Below are 21,201 nucleotides of genomic sequence, written 5' to 3'. Positions count from 1 at the left end.
CAAACGAGTGACCAAAAAGTGTTGTGAATTTTTTCTCAGAGATTGTGAAGCGAGGTGGGCAATAGACAGCAGCCGGAGTGAGAGCACCGTTATGGCATTGGAGGTTTATAGAGGTACATTGTAAGCAGTCTTCTTGCCAATTACCAAGAAGGTGGTGCTTAATTCGCATTCGTATTAGTATGCCTCCATGGGCCTTGCCATCCGGGTGATTCGTAAAGTAAAATTTATATCCTGGTATTTGAAAGTTGTACTTTTCGGTAAAGTCTCTGAGAGTAGCATAACTCTAATCCTTTAATGACAGCCTGCAATCCTTTGGCACTTTTCAGATGGTAGGTATAGTAAAATTAAATTTTAACAGTTTCATTTTAAATTTAATTTTGGCAACACAACACTGATAGCACCGTTGATCTAGCAGCGCCTCCCTCTCCAGATCACCCACTTCGCCAAGTTGGCAACGCTATCAGCTGTTCTACTAGCTCGCGTGATTGCTGCGCAAAGCTATGGCACGACTCTAATCTGCTCTCAATGCGATCGGTTGTGTCGCGGATAAACGAAATTCTGTTAGCCTCAGCTTTTTTGATATGCAGTATACTCTGCGTGTGCTAAAAATAGCCGCATTAGAGACACAAAAAGCAACGCGCTTCCTACTTTCAGCTTAGTAATAAGCCGATTAATTATGAAGAAATGCGTCAAGTAGCTGGTAAATCAACACAGAAGATACGGATGGGGTTATTGCATAATTCTAACGTGTACCGTTATAAATTAATGGAAGGCAAGGGAACCTGAACTTGCGGGTGCACGCTTTACAGTCCGGCTCTAGCTCATGGCGTTGGGTGTGGTGGTCTTGCTCGTAGAGATACCTTTTCTCTACAGACATCAATGAATAAGATCAATAATTGAGCGTTCTTGAAACTAAAGAATAAAGGCGCTAGTATACAAAATCGGAGGAAGCAAATTAATATTTTCGGAAGGAGACAGTTCTAGCAGAGAAAGAAAAGCTTGAGAATTTGTTCCCTGCGAAACACCGGTGTAATCGTGTTGGCGGATTGCCCTACCCTACCTATGACCACTTTCCTTAAGAGCATGGCTCTAGTGGCCCCTTTGGTATCCTATGTCCGGAGAAACATCACCCTAGTTCAGTATTTAAGTTTTTAGAAATTCATTTTTTTGTATTCATGGTGGTGACCAATAATTAAACACAATATTTATAATTAATAATAAGTACATAATAAATAAAAATAAGTACATAAATAAATGCAAACATAAGAAAGTTTAGGAAACTTAAGGCAAAGGTTATTTTGGCGTAAATTCAAAAAGCATTTTTATGGAAGTTATTCAAAAAAGTTATAATTAAATGCATGCGAAGGGTACAGGTTGCTAAATATATTTTAGAGGGGAACAAATTATTTATTTAAGTTCTCCTATAATTCAGTTCTTCCAGTGTAGTTCTCTTCTCTATATTCTTGTTCCATTAAATATTATTTTTATTAAATCACTTTCATTAATTGAAAAAGAAAAAATCAAAAACTGTAAGAGAGTGGGTTGCGAGTAAATTTGGTTAGATTTTTTTCATTTATATTTAATTGTCTACTTCTGCCACACCATTAGGGATCAATAAATTGTTCGTAGTGTATTCATTCGAATTTTCCGTTTTCTTTTCATATGGAAAGCAAAGTTAAAAAATAAATAAAAAAATTATAAATTTATTTACTTTTCATATTTTTCTTTCATGATTTTTGGCGCTGTATAATTAATAAATAAAATTTTGTTCTCTATTCATTTGATATCTTGTTGTAATTTTTCTTAGTATGTTTTGTGGGTCGCTTCCAATAATATTTTTTTTTGTAAATAAAACTCACTCAAAATTTTTTTTGCTTCGATCTAACTTCGAAATATTGATCTCCCGGCGCAGATGAGGTGAAATTAAGGCGTGGCATTTTCATCGAATACTTTGAAAATGTACGAACACATAGACTTTAAACAGATTTTTTTCCAAATAGTACCCGAAAATTTAAGAGCTCACGGTGATTTTTAATTGTTCCTATGTAGGGTTAAGTCAGACAGGGTCCATCGAGGATTTTTATATATATTTTAGCTTTTTTTATATGTTCACTTCATCAGGAACTTCTCACTGTGTATTCTTGTCTCATAACCCCGCTTTTTTCCCGAGCTTTTAACTTTACTTTGGGGTTTTCTTTAAATTATACATACATATACAGCCTTCGCGTCAACTAACAGATCACTTTTCCCCCCGATATTCACTAACATGTGACTGCCCCAGTCGAACCTTGTGGTTTGGGCGGTGGCGCTGCTGAGCGATGGCTGCGCCAACGAAGATTTTTCCAAATTAAATTTCTGCCTGGAAAACATACGCAAAACTTAGTCCTCGCACCGTTTTGTGACTAGGAAAACTCACTCTAACAAAATCTTTCAGCACTAACAACAACACGAACTTTTCACGACTTGACTCCACGACTATTTTATTAAAAAAAATATATAACTGAAATCACGATCAGCTGATAACCAAATTATCCCAAAACTTCTCGGGTGCAGCTGATAAGGGTTGCATCCCGTTTAGTATATTCCCGCATTTCACTGCATTTAGTATGACCCTATTCGAATGTCACAGCTGAGCGAACGCTTCCTAATGTTTATCTATCGGGAGCTGTATTGTTTTACAGCTTCAGTCGCCACTAAATAATCAACACTTTTCATAACCTAAGCACAATAACTACGACAATAACATATACAAGTGGTACTTGTAATAGTACATCTACAACAACTGCAGAAATCAGTAGGCCGAGCTCTAATGAAAGAGCTTCTACTAGATTGTCTAAAGCGCAAATATTTCTTTCGAAAGAGGGGAAGAGGAAGACAACCCTTATAACCCAACCTTAGCTCTAAAAAGCTGTCAGAGTTGCGAAACTGGAGCCATATTCATCAACAATTAGGAAGGCAAACACAAACAATATGTTTGCCATGCTAGACATGGAATTGGACAAAACCAGTGATGGTATATAAATTCCACAGGTTTGTAATGACGCCGCTGCCACCTTGTGTGCATGAGTCGCATTCGAATATTCCCAATGATGACTGTGTACCAAATGAGACATCCAAGAGCCCGCAACAGTATACTGATAAGCTGAATTCTTATAAACAATCAAAACCACCGCAAATAGTACTGAGCCTTAACAACCTTAATGATCCCTTTAAGGTCATTACGGATAAGAGCCTAGATAATTTAACAGTTAAGGTCAATGAAGGGGAAACGGTGAGAATATTTTTCAAAGACGCTGAAACTTGTAGAGCCATTGTTAATCTTTTGCATAGTTCGGGAATAGAACTCCATACGTACCAAATGAAGGCAGAGAAGCATCACAGAATAGTAGTTGTGCCGTCATCATAGCACCCTAACCAACGAAATTATCGCCAACTTTGATGTTCTACAAGTACATAACACAAGATCCTGGAGTAACAGAGAAAACAACTTAATATATTCTTTATTAACATAAAGCCGTGTGCAAAAATTGATGACATATACGAAATTAACTCACTTTGCCGACAGAAGGTGCGGATAAAAAGAATGCGTAAATCATCGAAAATTGCTTAATGCATACGTTGTCAGGAATTCGGCCACACAGCTAAATCTTGTCGTCGTCATTCCAATTGTGCTTGCTGTGTTGAAAATCACTTAACCAAGTTATGCGTCTATCTGTATACACTGTGGAGGAAATCACACGGCAAGTTACAAAGGTTGCCAGTGGTACCAGGAGTATCTCGGAGTATCGACGATCAATGGGCACTATAAAGAAGAAACAACCTAAGCAAGATAGGTTAGAAAAAAGTGCCACAAACCATAATGTCCAATTAATATTGAACACAGCAGCAGGAACAATAAATGAATTTGCAGCAACAGCTTCGTGGCTACAGCAGCAGCTACAGGAGCAACAATAACAAAATAAGCTGACTCGAACGGGTGGAAAAAATGGTTTTTGAAATGGCCAATATGCTGAAACAACGGACTGGGGATTCATCGGCTCACCAACTCCATAGAAACGCTTTACCCCGCAATGAACCCTCTGAAGATTCTTATCTGGAATGGAAATGGTATTTCTCCTAAACGAGATCACACTCATCGAGGGGCACAGTTAAGATACACGGGTATAGCTTTTAACCATAATAATGGGAGGAGCAGCAGTACTGGTGAGGAGTTCTCTTCGTCATTTCCTGCAAAGAGTTATTGAAACGAGAACTATTCAGATGAATTCAGTTCGGTCTCCACCGGTCTGGGAGATTTGGAATTTAGCGCGATATACTGTCCACCAACAAATAGAATGGAAGAAAGGTATTTCAGTGGTATTTGTCAGTACTCTCTTCTGGCCAAAGGTATCTAGGTGAAAAAAGTATCTAGGTAAGGTATCTTGTGGCCAAAGGTATCTAGTTGGTTTTACCTATACAAGTGATAATCTATACAGCAATAATCTTCAATACTATTTTAAGGGTCCAAGTGTTTCCAAAACAGTGGAAACTGGCTGTTACTTTGATGATCCAGAAGGCTGGGAAGCCAGAAGTTGATCCTCAGTCGTATCGGACTATAAGCCTCTTACCCTTCCTTCTTAAATTATGGGAGAGACTTATTGCCAATCGGATCAACGACTATATAAGACAGGGTCTGCGAATGCGAGTACTCCAACGCGGTTCTTATAGATATGCAATAAGCCTTCGACAAAGTATGGCATGTTGGATTGTTATGCAAGATAAAAACCCTTCTACCTGCGACCTACTTCTGTATTTTAAAGTCATATCTAAAAGGACGAGAATTTATAATCACGGTGAGAAATAACTTCTCCTCTATATATCCAATAAGAGCTACAGTCCCACAGGGCAGTGTTCTCGAACCGCTGCTATACTCTTTGTATACTGCTTGTACACTTGCACGAGTTTCGAAAACATGGAAGCACCGAACAAGGCTCTTATGGCAACCTATGCAGATGACATCGCAGTTGTATATTACTCTAGGGACAGCAGAAGAGAGGCAGCTAACGGACTACAAGAATATATTAATGCTCTGGCAGCTTGGTGTAAACGGTGAAACCTAAAAATAAACCCACTGAAAACAACAAATCCATGCTTCAAAATTAAAAATGCTCATCCCGGACACTCCTCAATTCGGCTAGAAGAAGTTTAATTGGGAGACAAACAAGTCGATACAGTGACAGATTACCGAGTCATAGCAGTCTTCTTGCAAGACGTCTTATCCCCGCTCGACCTCTGAGACGACTTAAAGGGCAAGGCTTCGCACAGACAATTGGATAAAAACATTTCATTTATGTTTCTTCTTCACTTATTTTCATTTAGTGTTTTTAATTCTTAAGTATATTTCTGCACCCTGTGATGTTAAGATACAATATTATAATATACGGATTTTTACTTAATACATAAAAAAAAAAATTAAAAACTTAAATTATATGTGACATATGTGGCTCAAAGTATTAATTTTTCGATACAAAAAACAAAAAACCATTCACATATTTACGCACCTTATCCCCCCATCCACAAACCCCAAACATAACCACTTCCAACACTTAAGGTTGCTGCCTAATATTTAATAAGTAAGATAACTTAATTAATTAGAGGAATGAAAATTAATATAGTTCATACTTACATGAATCAATTTGGATTGTACAATTAAATTGTTCACAGAAATTTAAAACAATACGAGTTTCAGTTCCATCAATGTAAACATTTTTGAAATCGGACTCCCCGCTCACGCCCATGTCTTGTGCATTAGTACTCATGTTCTAAAAAAATATATCAACAGTTAAATTTTATAAAACATTTGGAGTCGAGCAAGTTCGTAAAATTTTCATTAGCCTCTTATATCAAATATCCTACTCGCGCAAGCTGTATTCAAAAACAAGAGAGAATGCTATAGAAGAGTTTTTCGGCTATCAGCTATTGGGAATGTGAACGCGAAATTTCATAATTTATCTGGAATATCAATAGATATTGGGGAATAAAATGAGAACAAATTAAAAATTGTTTAAAAGTGTGGACGTGACACCTTTTAGGCGTTTTGTAGGCTAAAAGAGGCGCGTGGCCACGTTGTTTTTGGTATACCGATAAAAATGGGAAGGACATACCATAAAACAAAAAAAAAATCTAAACATTTTTTAAAAGTTTGGGCGTGGCAGTTTTGGGCACTTTTAGTGGTCGTGGCAAAAAGTTTAAAAAAATATTAAAATATACAAAATATAAAATATTGTGGGCGTGGCAACATGGGTCAACAAACTTGCGTTTGTTATTTTTCGAGTAACGGCTATAACAATTTTAAGGCAAATCCTACCCTTAAAGTTCTACATCTACTAATTTTTGATAGTCAAAAAAAAAAACCGACTTTTCACCAACAATCTAATAATATTCTGCTATTGGAATAATATAATACTAATCTCACTTCTCCATGTCGGTTTAATTTATGAGTACTGAGTACGTCTGATCGCAACTAGATCGTTAACATTGTTCTGCTTTTCTTCCTTTTTCTTCTGATTCGTTCTAACTGCAACGGAAAGGTTTTTATATTATTCTTAGCTTCCTGAAGCATCTGCTTACGCTCTTCGTCCAACTCCTATATCTAAGACTACTGCACCTGTTCGTTAGATTATTGATTGTCAATAACTCGCACGTAAACACCTGTTAATTATTTGAACGGTGACACTTTAGTGCTCCTGGGCTCGATGTTGTTTATCAATTGTTGAAATTTCTCCATATGTTTGTACTAATTGTAAGCTATACCTAAGCAGTGCTGGAATAACCACTGAGATTAATCGTCATTTGGAATCAATGGATAACATCTATAGTTCTGGACACTAACGATTTAGATGAAGAACAACTGAGCAAGACGACAATATGTATTAGAACATAGTTTCAGACAATTTCCAGGGTTCTCTAGGCTCTAATCTTCCTTTACCTTATGCATTACGCTATCTGGCCAATCAAAACATGTCACTCGACTGTGAGCGGATACATGTCTCATTTTTGTTCCTGATCAATAATCGATTTTATACTTTTGGGCGTTAACCAATTCCGGAACATTGAAATACCCGTTGGTTAAGTTTTAAGTTGTAAAAATTGTCCCTCCTTGTAGTTTCTGAATCACGCTGTCTGTCCATGTGAATCATTAAAAAGTTGTCCCTCACAATTTTCTCATTCAACTTCCGATAGTCGGAGCACAAATAGTAGCCCGCTCGTCTACTACCATCTCCTCAGTGTAAGGAATGCGTCGAGCATACTGAAACACTGGTGTTTCGTCTGTAATCACAATTTGTATCTCAACAGGACCACTTATTGCTCTTTTCGGTTTGTAGTCTTCTATCATCCGTTCTACAACACTTTGTTTTCAGTGTGGCAAATGCGACCACTCTTTCGTCTGTAATCACAATTTGTATCTCAACAGGACCACTTATTGCTCTTTTCGGTTTGTAGTCTTCTATCATCCGTTCTACAACACTTTGTTTTCAGTGTGGCAAATGCGACCACTCTACGTTAAGTTTTCTTCCTGTTTGATCTACGGATACCGTGCACAGGCTCTGTAATTCGTTCAGCAACTCCATGCACGAACTGCGGTCCTGCTCTCCATCCTGGACCTGCTTTTTGAGCCCCGTCACTACCTCCCTGCCTGATCTTGGTATGACTTTAGTACGACCCTTCCTGGTTTTCATGTCTATCATTAGAAAACGAGTTCTACCTAAAATCGCAATGAATTTCATGCCTTCGTCGGCTATGACGTGGAATTCTATGTTGCTCACATCAATCCTCTTTGAGTTGGCATTTTTGTGCGGTTTTAGTGCCTTAGAATGGTCGTGGCAAAAAGGGGAAGAAAATGTTTGTTTTAAATGCTTTCAATGTTATCTTGGCTGGCTGCTTCGTATTAGTCCGGGTTTGTCTTCACTTTTCTGCCGAAGAATACTTCTAATACTTATACTTTTTCGTAGCTGAATAGGAACTATAGCTGTACTCATAAGCTGCCCTATCTAAAAGTTCCTTGAAATCTCTTCCTGGGTTCTCCTTTTTGAGGCATCTCATTGTTTCTGAGACTGTTGAATGGGTGAACTTTGAACTTTTGACAGTACTTTTACGGGGTGGGACAGTTTAAACATCTATCTGTATCTGCTACAGCATGAACTTAACTTATTGGGAATTGAAAGCTTTTCATGTCTACCATTAGTAAAAGAGTTCTACCTAAAATCGCATCGAATATGACGTGAAATTCTAGATTGAGATCTATGTCATCCATCTGAACTGGGATTGTCGTGCTTCCAATCGTTACGATTTGACTTTCTCCGATCCCAGTCAAACATTTTTCGGGCTCTGTCTACTTTCCTTTCCCTGACTGATTGGATGACTTTTCTGAAAAGAATGTAATTTAACTCCAGGACTGAATACGTTAACACGTTTGTTGGCTTAGTCTTGGCTTCACCCTGTACTACATTTGTGTTCTTCTGCTTGGCTACCATTTCGACCTTGCATTGGGTCGCCCTATGTACTGATTGGTTGCACGTGAAACATTTGTTGTCTCTTTTTCTCACTTTTATGTGTGACTCGTCCAACAGTTAAAACATTTTTTACATTTTTCTACTCTAGCTACATCATGCTCACATTTAATGAAGTGAGAGTCGTGCTTGACTTGCTTTACAGATGATTTTATTTTCTGATATGCTTCCATCTGAATTTTTAACTGCCTCATAGTCTTCGCTTGATATAATAAAGACTTGTTCACCTTGGAGTCTGGATACTTTCAACAAAGTATTCGATGCTCTCATCATCTAAATCTATTGGCTTGGCCAATTTTATTAACGCATACTCGTGTTAGGACTCGGTCTTCTTCTTCCAAGTTTTCTCTCTTCTCGTTTTCCAAGTCTACGATGAACTTTTGTCGACAGAGCCGCTAATTGTTTGATTGAAAATTGTCCTTCTCGGCCCTTGTGATGGCCAGTTAATATGAGGGTCTTCGGTCATCGGGGAGAGTGGTCTGGAATTGAGGCAAGACTCGATCTTAGCGAGAAGGTTCGCCAGCTCCTCAAACGTGTACTTGCGGGCGGACATAGATGTATAGAAAAGGGTTTTGAAGCTTTTCACTCCTGCTGCCCACAGACCCCCCATATGTGGTATGATGAACCGCCACACGAGTCCTTGATGGCTATATGCATCAGTCACTGACTCTTTGATGGCTTGTAGGAAGTCCTTGGAAAGTAATGTTGCTGCCCTCACAAAGGTCTTGCCATTATACGAATGGACCTGCGGAAGGCAACCGCACCTCGCTTCGCAACGAGCAATGGCCGCTAGCAATTTCTCAGTTGTAAGATCTGAGGTGGGTTCCAAATAGACTTTGTGGAAAAACACACAAACATATCCCTTCGTTATGAGACACACTATCCCCGTGTAATTTTTGAATTTCAAAAGGGCCCTGTAGGTGAAGGCCCTCGGGAAGGAGACTCTATCTGTCTGAAAATCGCCCATCAACTGGGGTTGAAGTCTCTTCTTGTAAATCGTGCACATCGAACACGGATTCACTCCAGCCTTCACCAGATTCTTGATTTTAGGAATCCAATTCTTCCATCGGATCAGGCGTACTATTAATTGACTACCGCCGTGCAGAGTAATCTGGAGAGCAAATTGGATTAGGAGGCGATACAGTCTAGAGTCGTAGAGGCGAATTATTGGATGGCCTTCATCATATTGTGGGCCTCTGCAGACATTGAGGCGACTGCATGCCCTTAGAATGCCGTGTTGGTCCATGAATGGAAACAGATGCCGAGGTGGTGTTTTGCGTCGAGGATCAGCTTCGGATGCGGACTCCTGCCCGAGAGCTGCCCCGACTGTGATCCAACCAGGTGTCATGCCAAGCCAGATCGGGCTCAGGTAGCACAAATGCTGGTCACTCTTTTTTTATTCTTAACTTCGATCATTACTTGCTACTTCTACTTACACGATCTACCTTTTTGAGTGTACATGAATATTAGCTGAAATAAGGACAAAGCGTCCCTGAAGTAAACCCCATCCAAATCTCCAAATTTTCTAACTGGGCATCTTTGGCTGGCAGAACCACTGTCTGTTTTTACTGGAGTCTATATTTACTACTGGACAGTTACACTGTCAGCCACTTGGTCTCGTCAAAGGAAATCGTAGTCCCACGCTACAGTATATATAATATGTTTCGGGACGCAAATGGTTTCTCGCGATAAATTGAAAAATGTATCTTTTGCTGTGAAGATTTAATGTCTTTTACTTGACAATGAGCAATATGTGATCTGGGTAGTCTGGAATATATATTTTGAGAGGAGTCTTAAATCTTCCCACAAATGCGTGTGCAGTGAAGCGGCCTAGCAACAGCGAAGACGGCTGGAATGCGAGAAAAAATGTATATATGTAAATGGAAATAATATACCTTGGACCCCGGCGGAGAGACCGTAAACTAACAATACTGCGCTGGACTCGAGCCGGCTAAGGGCACGGAGGTTGAACGGTAACGGTGCGGACTTTGGACACGCACGTGGGCATGGCAGTTTTGGCCAGTCTTAGGGCGTGAGAGTGGGCTCAGCAAAAAGTTTATTGGCAAATCGATAGAAACTCACAAGACAAATAATAATGCGCAGAAGATATCAAGCAGTTAGTGTCGCGGTGGACACACAAGGACGAATACAACAAGTGAAGAACGCTGAGATCTAAGGAGCAGGAGAACACAAATACCTGGCATGGTTTGTAGAAACAGTGGAGTCAGTAGTCGGCAAAGGTGGTCCCGGAAAGAACGTTGGGCTGAACTAGAGGACAAAACACCCTGCCCCATAACATCCTTGGTCTCATTCGAGCCGGAACAGGATCCGTTTTTAAGGGGTATTAAGGAAAGACAACAAAGGAGCAGCATCGTCTCAATCCGGTGACTTTCTTCATCCCAAAGGTCTCGACGTAGCGATTTTGATCCTTGTTGACTTTCACGGCCGTCGCTCCATTGCTGCGCGTTTTTCACTCGTATTCTCGTTCTCCTCATCCAACTTTCAGCGCTCGGACTGGTTTAACCGTTACTCCTAGTCTCTAGATCCAAAGTCCATGGTTTTACCGTTAGCCTGGTCCAAAGTCCAGCTAGGTATCGTTGCTTCTTATAAATCGGCTCTTCGACGTTCTCGGCTCTACTGTTGTCCCGCTCTAATTCGTGCCGTCTTACTCTTGCTCACCAAGCCTCTTTCTACATCTTCTGTTCGCCCATGCTCCCTCTCTCAAACTCTTCGTTTCGCGCTGCTGTTACGAACATATGATGATATGTATGATTTGTTGCGTAGCTGACAACAGTTAGGGCCTCCTTCCGCAGTTGACATCTTTATGTGTACGAAGATTTAACACCTCACATTAGTTATTATTCAGTGAAAAGAGAAGTATATTGCTGGATTGTAAGTATAAGGAGCAGATCGCCAGAGCTTAGTCATGCGTGCAGCGCTCTTCGAGTCGCTCTTTTCGTCATTCTTTCTTCTCTCGCTAAAGCTGTTGCGATATCTATTCAGCTGAACTACTTTGTAAGCTTATGCCTGATTAGCTTATATTTTGAAGCCAAGCTTTCGCTCAGTCTAGTCTGCATCTCCGAATAAAACAGAGCAACAGAGCAAGCTATAAACATTAATATAACCTATTTGTGCGTTCTAATTAATTATAACCCTAAGGCTGAAGTGAAGAAAGAAGCTATGAGCAAAGCGAGAAGATGGCAGAGTGAGAGCTTTGTGAGAAACGACCTATATCGCTTCTCTTTAAGTCTTTAGTGAACGTGATGGATTCGGACGAGGAATTTTCTGCATCAAGCGCAACTATTAACTTTCTGTTAAACTGCAATAGAAATGAAAAAGGCGAATTTAATGTTTATATTATGACTATCGAAAACACCCAGAAAGGTTCTTTCAAACCTTTCCATCAGCTTTGACGTGATGGTTTAGGCAGGAGGCAGGGAAGAAGATGTAGACTGCTGATGTGGTCAGCTGAGGGAACAACAAACTAAAAGTTCTGGCGTGGGGGCTTACGGGGCGGGGAAGTGGACTTAGTTGCTGCTGATGTGGTAACTGGCGCACTCTGCCGTCAGCCTAAGGGTGGCATATTGGTTGTCTTCCCCATAAACATTTCGTTACCTCGAGTTTTCATTGGAGTCTTCAAATCGGCCTTGGTATTGCTTAATATAGTTTATACACAACGTCAGTATCCGGTCCGAATCTATTGCGATAAATCAGCGTAATTTGCGGTTACTGTAAACGGACACCCACAGGTCCCCACAGGCGCAGCGTTAGAATTCTGGACGTTGTGATGTGAGAAGTCACGAGGCGAAACGTTGACAAAAATAGCGGTAGAAGTGCCGCTATAAATATTTGAATATGAAATTGTACTTTAATTTTGAACAGGGCTCAAAAGTGATCAGTGTTATTCTGATGCACTTAATAAATAAAAATAATTATTATTTGAAATAACTTAATAATTGTTTAATTGGCGCCCAACTTAGCAGTAAAAGTGATCTGAAACCGGATCAAAAGAACTCACGACGGAAAAGTTCAAACAAATTTATTAAAAAGTACTAACAAAACGAAAAATTTATTTTAGTCGTGCAATAATATTGTATTTAATAAAAAATATTAAACAAGAACACCTAACAAATTAACAGTGAAATCGTTTTATATAAAACAAAAACAGCAACAACGAAAAACAAAAATAAAAAACCCTAGTGCAACTGCACTCAGCGAGTGAAAAACAAAACCACTGCTGCTTTACACTAGTCGGCAAGTTATCATAATTTGTGCTAATTTGTACCGTTACCTAACGGTGCGAAGATGATGAGCAAAGCAACGAACGAATATTTAGCACAACAAATTTTTATATGGTTTACCGTTTGCATTCTCTTTCTACTGATAAGAATACAGTCAGACAATTAATTTTTTTTTCGGCACAAGTATTCTGAGCGTGTTAATCGACAATTGTCTTTTTGGATATTGAACTTTAATAAAAAAAAATAAAACCCCAGTGCAACTGCACTGAGTGAATCAAAAACAAAATAAACGAAATATATAAAACGAAAAATACAAAACGAACCAAAAAAGAACCAAGGAGCGGATCAGCACACAACGACACTATACAGCTGCACTAGAATAATAACGAAAAATGCAGGTGAGATATTCATTATTCGTGTCCTTTTTTTCAAAAACAAATTAAAAAAGAGTAATAGTAAAGAGTAAAGAGTAAAGAGTAAAGAGTAATAGTAAGAGTAGTAGTAAACTAATACCAAAATTTTGTTCAGTACAATAAAAGCCATTGTTTCCTGCAAACGATCACGAATGTATAGGAACTTGAATCGGAGTAATTCCAGTAGTGAAGAAGACACAATACCGAGTTACAGGGAGAAACTTAAAAACGAACAAGTTACAATAATGAATACAGAACAGTGCACAACAGGAAAACCCGCAGCAGCATAAGCGCAGGGACACTTCGAAGCGCTCGATCTAAATATGGTAGAAAAAGCGGTCAAGGCAGCGCTTGAATACCAATCGGCGGTTTTCGAACAAAGATTAGCTGACACGACACAGAATATGCAACGACAAATAGGTACTCTTTCTATAAAATCAGAGGCAGCTAAAGTAATACCAGGGATTACGTGCGACGAACCCTTAGATACCGTATACGCAACAAAGTTAGAGGAACTGCCAATTCAGCACTATCCTCATTTAGTACGGTGATGAATTTCGACGCGATTATAGCACGCCTATACTTCACATACGCAGATGAAACCCCACTGCGTGTTATACAACAAGAACTCGCAACACTGAGACAGTGCGATGTGCCCCTGCTAAAGTATTATGACGAGATAGAAAAGAAGCTAGCACTTCTAACCAACAAGACAATAATGTCACAATGATCCTTAATGAACAACATAGAAATGATGATCTACATGCCTTCATTGATGGCCTGAAAAAATCCATAAAACAGACAATTTTTTCGGCATTAGCATTAGCACAAGAGGCAGAAAAGAGCAACGAGAGCTCTGTATTCAAAGCTGTCTATGCTAAGCATAACGAAGAAAAATGCCAGAAATCCTCGTCTCAAAAGACCCAAGGATGGCGTAACAACGCACAGGGTGAACAAAATTCAGGCGGCTTCAACTATCAGGGTAAAAACCCACATTTTAATAGGGGCCAGGCCCTCGAGAAGTCCAACAACGGACCAAACAATCAATCACAGGGTCAGAAGGCTAGTAGTTCCAAACAACGACCAACGACCACAACGACCATGATGCAGCCATCAATCTTAAAAGCAATTTAATTGCACACAAATTCGTCTCCGAGCCATTACAATTTATGAAGTGTCAAAATGTCAACTTCATCAAAATTGACGACAGTAACATTCCACTGGCGGTCAAAGAAAATTTTAACAAAATGATCAAACAAAGATCAAAAGCATTCGCGGATCCTAACGAATCCCTACTTTTCAACATAAACACCGTAGCTACAATACGCACGGACGGAGAACCGGTATATTCTTAATTATACCCATTCTAGCGGATGGCATAATAAGGCCATACAACAACCCCATCTGGGTGGTTGACAAAAAAGGCCATGATGAAAATGGTCACAAGAAAAAACGTCTGGTTATTGATTATACAAAACGAAATAAAAACGACAAATACCCCATACCTGCCATTTCCACCATACTGTCCAACATAGGTAAGGCTCAATATTTCACAACATTGGACCTTACTGGGTTTCTAGGTTTCCACCAGATTGAACTAGCTGAAAGGGATCGAGAAAAAACAGCTTTCTCCGTTAACGAAGGCAAATACGAGTTCTGTTGACTTTCATTCGGAATTAGAATTTTTTAAAGGGCAATCGATGACGTTCTTTGGAAACAAACAGGAAAAACGTTTCCGAAACAAAAGAAGACCATGTCAAACACACCGATTGGGCTCTGAAAAGTTTATAAACAGCTGGCGTGAGAATTTCTATGGAGAAATCCAAGTTCTTCAAAGAGAGCGTGGAGTACCTGGGATTCATTGTGTCAAGTAGTAGATTAAAAACATCTCCTGAAAAAGTTCAGGCTATAAAAAATTTCCATCCCCCAAATACTCTTTTCGGCCTCAGGTCCGTCTTAGTCTAACGCAGTTACTACAAGTGTTTCATTAAAGGATTTGCAGCCCTGACCAGACCTATTACGGATATATTAAAAAGTTATAACGGGAAAATAAGTGTCAACCAATCCAGAAAAGTTAGAGTAAACCATAACCAAAGCCAACAACAAGCATTCGATTGGTTGAAAAACGTCCTGGCATCAGAAGATGTGCTCCTTACATACCCAAAGATCAAGAGACCATTTGACCTCACAACATGTCATGCCTTCGGCACATGGACTGGGGGCGGTTTAGGCCCAGGACGGAAAACCGATCACAATGATCTCCAGGACGCTACGCGACAATGAGATAAACTTCGCGACTAACGGACGAGAACTTCTTGCATTAAAAAACCTAAAAACTATCTGTTCGGAGAACATTAAGAGAACCTTAACATCTACACCGACCATCATCCGCTGACATTCACAGTATCGGACAGAGACCCAAACGCAAATATAAACCGCTGAGCAGCTTTTAACGACGAACACAACGCCAATATTATTTATAAACCAGGCAAGGAAATCATGTAGCTGATGCCCTGTCCCGTCAAAATGTTAACGCGCTAGACAATCACTCTGTCTCGAACGAATCCGACAATGACTCCAACATTGCTAAAATTCACGGCGAACAAACCGACAAAGCAGCAATTTGCTTTAGAATCCAAGTTATTATTGAACACACAGACATACCATCAGTTAAAACCTTTATAATATTCAAGGACAAGCTCCGACATATAATCCAATTTACAGACCGATAAAGCCCATGGCACACTGTTGTAGTATGCACACATATCGGTTAACCACTGTACCTATATGTATTCATAATATACAATCACATTGTAGCACTCCGGACCTTCCCTGCTCCACAAATTGATTCAATAAAGAACATAAATACAAGAAGACGTGCGCAGACAGAGGTGTAACAACAGCGGTTAACGGTGCTTGTGACAAACAATTAAACAAGTTACCGTTTACTGATCATGGAAAAATACTAGGCATTGCTGGCCCTACTTTGGCGTGACTTCTTACTGACAGGACAGAGCAAACTGAAATAATAAACACAGAACATAACAGAGCACATCGCGCAGCCCAAGAAAACGTCAAGCAGATATTGCGCGACTACTTCTTCCCGAAAATGAGCCGCTTAGCAGCTGGAGTGTCCATAAATTGTAAAACTTGTTCAAAGGCAAAGTACAAACGTCACCCTGTCAAGCAAACACTAGGAAAAACCCCAATACCATCCCACGCCGGAGAGCTTTTGCACGTAGATATATTCTACACAGACAAGCAACACTTTCTAATTGCCCGTTGCTTAAAAATAGGTATATTAGTCGATGACACAATCTATCTAATCCTTTTAGCAACAACCGCTTATAATAGAACCATCCACTCAGTTACAAACAATAAACCAGTAGATGTCATATATTCAACACCAATCGAGATAGAATCGGAAATCAAAGAAAGAATCCGGGAAACCCAAGACAAAACACGCGAACAAGCCATCAAGACAAAAGCTCACCGAGAGTATCAAGTAGGCGACAAAGTTTGTTAAAAATCAAACAAACGGTTAGGTACCAAGTTAACACCATTATGCTCGGAAGAAACGATCGAAGCCTATTTAGGTACGACGGTTCTTATTAAGGGGAGGGTGATCCACAAGGACACTCTCAAATAAAAAATAAGAGCATTTCTTAATTACATTTTGCTGTTTACTAGGATAAGGCATTCTGTCATCATATTATCAAATATTGCGATGGCGATCGCTACAACAAAAATAAATGACTACTCACATACGGACTATATACCAATTGTGGACGGAGACGCAACGATTTGGGACGAGTAAAAGTACTTAGAACACATGAGAAACGTGACATCCTACGAGATATACGCAGATGAGACCAAAAGGACTATTGACTTATTACAAAAGGATCACATGAAAAGGATTCTTATTACAGACCTCGGACACATTGACACGTTGATCGCTACAGTAAGAGTAAAACATAGAAATAGACCGCATTAAAAGTAGTAGCCGGCATACCAGATTTTGACGACTGGGAACAGATTAGGTTCCGGCAAGAACATAGACAGGTAGAAATAAACTCCAAATTACAAAAGCAATTGACAAATACCTTAAACGATATCAACCAAGCCGACGAAATAGACACTGAACATGTGTTTAAAACAATGCTAGCAAAAAATATAATAATCATAACTAGTTTAGAAAATATAGTAACTTCACTCACCTTGACAAAAATCAATTTGATCAACCCCGTCATTTTGGAAGATATTAATATTAAAGAAATTAACAATGAACAACTCACGAATGCCAGCGTAGCTGACATTCTAGAAGTAGCCAAAGTTAAAGATTTCCAAAACAATAATATGATATATATTTTAATGAAATTTCCAAGCCCTAAGTTAGTTTGTAAAAAGATCAAAATTTATCCTGTTCAACATAAAAATACAATATTAAAATTAAAAGACAGCAACATAGTCGCAGATTGCGGATCAAAAACCATTGCAATAAACCAATGCGAAGCCACTGTGTGCACCACTCTCTGCAAAACAACAAGCACACCCACCTGTGCCGTCGAGCTCAAACCGACGTTCAATAATGACAGAGGTACATCTTTCATTGATGTCACCTTTGTTAGCAGAGTTCTAGTGGCTAGCTCGATCTGGATGTTCCATGAGGACATAACGCTGAGCGACCATAACCTAATCACGTTCGGTGCCCGAACAATGAGGCCGTCACCCAAACAGCGAAGATGTGCGCTAGGTCCGGTATGGGACATTAGGAAACTGGACGAAGACATGCTGGCATACCAGATCGAGGGCATGGAGTCCATAATTGGACACGCGGAGACCATGGTGACAGCGCTCATGGATAGGCTCAGAGCAATGTGTGATGCGGTGATGCCGAGAAAAAGGAACACGAAACGAAAGCCCCCTGTCTACTGGTGGAGAGACTCATTGCACCAGCTTCGGACGGAATGCATCAAGGCGAGGAGGCAAGCGCAGCGATCTAGAGGGCAACCGCACCACTCCCAGTGCATTGAGGTATATAAAGCGAAGCGAACTGAGCTTAAGAACGGCATATCAGCAGCAAAGGCGAATGCATTTAAGGACCTGATTGATAGCGTAGACGACGACCCCTGGGGTCTCGCCTACAAAGTCGTAAGGAAAAAACTCAATTCCGCTGGTGCAGGATCTCCTTAGGACCCAGCCGCCCTGGCCAACATCGTGTCGGAACTATTTCCAAGCCAACACACGTTATGGCAACCCGCTGTTGACCCCCCCGCCCCTGACTTCCCGTGCATCACGTCATGCATCGTCGAAGCAGCAAAGAGGATCAGACCGAACAAAGCTCCCGGCATTGATGGTATCCCGGGCGTGATCGTCAAAGCAGCCGCCACCGCAAGATCGGAGGTCTTCAGGGATACATTCCAACAGTGTCTGCTGGACGGAGTCTTCCCCAAGCGCTGGAAAAAGATGAAGCTGGTCCTTCTGCCGAAAGGTAAGGGGCCCGCAAATGCTCCACGCAGTTACCGACCGTTGTGTCTGTTGGACATTGTTGGCAAGCTCTTTGAGCGCATACTGTACGCGCGCATTGAGCTAATCACTGAAAGTCCTACAGGCCTTCAGGGTCAACAGTATGGCTTCCGAAAGGGGAAAAGTACGCTCGACGCTCTCAAAGCCGTAGAAAAGACGCTGCCAGGAAAGCACTGGACGGTAACCGATTGTTAGGCGGCAGTAAGAAGTACTGTGCGGTACTAGGACCGATCTTGTGGAACATTATGTATGATGGAATACTGAGCATTAGCAAGCCCAGAGGTGTGGAGCTGCACTGCTTCGCCGACGACGTTGCGGTAACAGCGGTCGCCAAGACAATACCGGAGCTCCAGGACAAAAGTAACGTGGCAATCACGGCGGTCATAGAATGGCTCGAGAAAGTCGGACTTAAAATAACTGCGCATAAGACCGAAGTAGTCCTGCTGAGCAGCAGAAAGTCCGTTGAGTGCATGCGTGTGGAAGTCAAAGGAGTTGAAATCGCCTCAGCAGAAACGTTGAAATACCTTGGTGTTCTAATAGACCGAAGGCTCTCGTTCAAGGCTCACGCAAGGTATTCCGGCAAAAAAGCGGCAATGACAGCAGCAGCCTTGGCGAGAATCATGCCCAACGTGGGAGGACCCAGACTGCCGGCTAGAAGACTGTTAGTGGCGGTTTCAAAGGCAACGCTGCTTTACGCTGCGCCTATCTGGAGCTGCGTTTCCACCAAAAAAACCTATCTAGATAGTGCCCGCGCAGTATCACGGACAATGGCTCTCAGGCTAATCAGAGGCTTTAGAACCATATCGGACGACGCAGCGCACGCTCTGTCAGGCATTACACCCATTGACCTGGACATAAAGGGCAAATACCTTGCGAGTGAGGGATACACTCAATTAGAGATCAGAGAGTGGATTCGAGGAGTATGGCAGACCAGGTGGCAAGTGTCACAACGGGGACGCTGGACTTACAAACTCATCCCGGAACTAACGGAGTGGGCTGATTGCGAGCACAAAACGGTGGACTACCACATGACCCAGTTCCTCATGGACCATGGCTGTTTTCGAGGGTATCTATTTAGGTTCCGCCACGTGGATACAGCCCAGTGCCTTTATTGCACAGACGCAGTGGAAACTGCAGAGCACATCCTACTGCACTGCTCCAGGCTCGCCGAGGAGAGGGCGCAACTCGTGGCGCTCGCTGGGTCACCTCTCATCCCGAGAGGCTTGGTTGCTGCTATGATGGCGGAGAAAATCGTTTGGGATGAGGCTCAAGTGATCATCGTCACCATGATGAAGCGTGTCCGTAAGGACGAGATGGCCAATCGGAACTATAGATAAGGAGTACTCCCGTATGTTGGCGGGGCAAGAACTCTATGACCGTACGCTCAGTTGGTCGTAAAAAGGCGCTGCTGTGCACCGCAAAAGAAGATGGTGTGCAACTTGGCATCACATCCTGCTCACCGATGAAATACCTTGACTGGCAGTGAGCTTGACAAGGACAGGAGAGAGAGCGGAGGTTTTTGTTTAGTACGTAGGCATAAGCCCTCAGCTGAGGGTTATGAATCGTGCATGCCATCCAAGGACGATAGGTGGTATCTTTAGAAGATTTCATTTTCCTGTCGTATATAATAATAAAAAAAAAAACACCTGTGCCCAACAACTAACTACTGGAACCGTCGCACATTGCGGAACCCGATCCAGCCACCTAGAACCAATAACCCAAGTCGACGAAAGTATCATCATCATTAATGACGCTGCCATGAGAGTCACTGATCAAGAAGGCCTCAACCGAACAATCACGGGGTCTTACCTCATAACCTACGACGACCGGGTCTCCCTAAATGGGACATTGTTCACCGAGTCTTTAAAACAGAAACCAGCAGCATCTGTCGTGATTCAAATCAACGTCACGAGCCACAAAAATCACCTCAGCCTGCTCTACCTCCATGAGCTAAGCTTGAAGGTAGCCTAAAAGCTGAAGTATTGTCAAGACCGATCGTAGGCAGGGTCATCACTTTCACCATCTCACTCGCCTGTTTCGGCATTTTTTACATCGCATGTCGCTGGTTCGAACGACAACGCCGTCGAACCAGAGACAGCTCTGCAGAAACCCGATAACGGCCCTCACTTAACTAAGGGAAGAGTTATCATAAGTAAGGTCAAGGAAAAGGCGGAATTTGCGGTTACTGTAAAGGGACACCCACAGGTTCCCACAGGCGCAGCGTTAGCATTCTGGACGTTGTGGTGTGAGAAGTCACGAGGAGGAACGTTGACAGAAATAGCGGCAGAAGTGCCGCTATAAATATTTGAATATGAAATTGACTTCAGTTTTGAACAGGGCTCAAAAGTGATCAGTCGTATTCTGATGCACTTAATAAAGAAAAATAATTATTATTTGAAATAACTTAATAATTGTTTAATTTATATTTACAGCTACAGTTTGACAAGAAATTGTTTGCACAATGAAAATAAA

At 41.1% G+C, this 21,201-nt stretch overlaps 1 protein-coding gene across 1 annotated transcript in view, besides 16 other annotated features; it reads right to left on the bottom strand.

Annotated features, from left to right (window-relative positions):
- Positions 1 to 456: part of a mobile genetic element that runs on past the window's edge.
- Positions 1 to 21,201, bottom strand: part of Ir41a (Ionotropic receptor 41a) — a gene marked incomplete at its 5' end in the record, with an annotated part of 104,437 nt that overhangs the window by 40,424 nt on the left and 42,812 nt on the right. Inside the window, one exon of the mRNA NM_206022.4 lies at positions 5,666 to 5,801. Within this exon, the coding sequence (NP_995744.4) occupies positions 5,666 to 5,801 (136 nt within the window). The remainder of the gene's footprint in view (positions 1 to 5,665; positions 5,802 to 21,201) is intronic.
- Positions 381 to 467: a mobile genetic element.
- Positions 739 to 2,696: a mobile genetic element.
- Positions 3,157 to 4,397: a mobile genetic element.
- Positions 4,444 to 5,274: a mobile genetic element.
- Positions 5,910 to 6,229: a mobile genetic element.
- Positions 7,951 to 8,223: a mobile genetic element.
- Positions 8,981 to 9,806: a mobile genetic element.
- Positions 10,335 to 10,533: a mobile genetic element.
- Positions 10,550 to 10,656: a mobile genetic element.
- Positions 11,963 to 12,100: a mobile genetic element.
- Positions 12,228 to 21,150: a mobile genetic element.
- Positions 15,953 to 16,024: a mobile genetic element.
- Positions 16,477 to 16,853: a mobile genetic element.
- Positions 17,766 to 20,372: a mobile genetic element.
- Positions 21,165 to 21,201: part of a mobile genetic element that runs on past the window's edge.

Source organism: Drosophila melanogaster, chromosome 2R, assembly GCF_000001215.4.
Source record: "Drosophila melanogaster chromosome 2R".
Classification (NCBI taxonomy): Eukaryota; Metazoa; Arthropoda; class Insecta; order Diptera; family Drosophilidae; genus Drosophila; species Drosophila melanogaster.
Note: the sequence above shows the minus strand (reverse complement) of the source record. Positions and strands in the feature narration are given on the sequence as shown.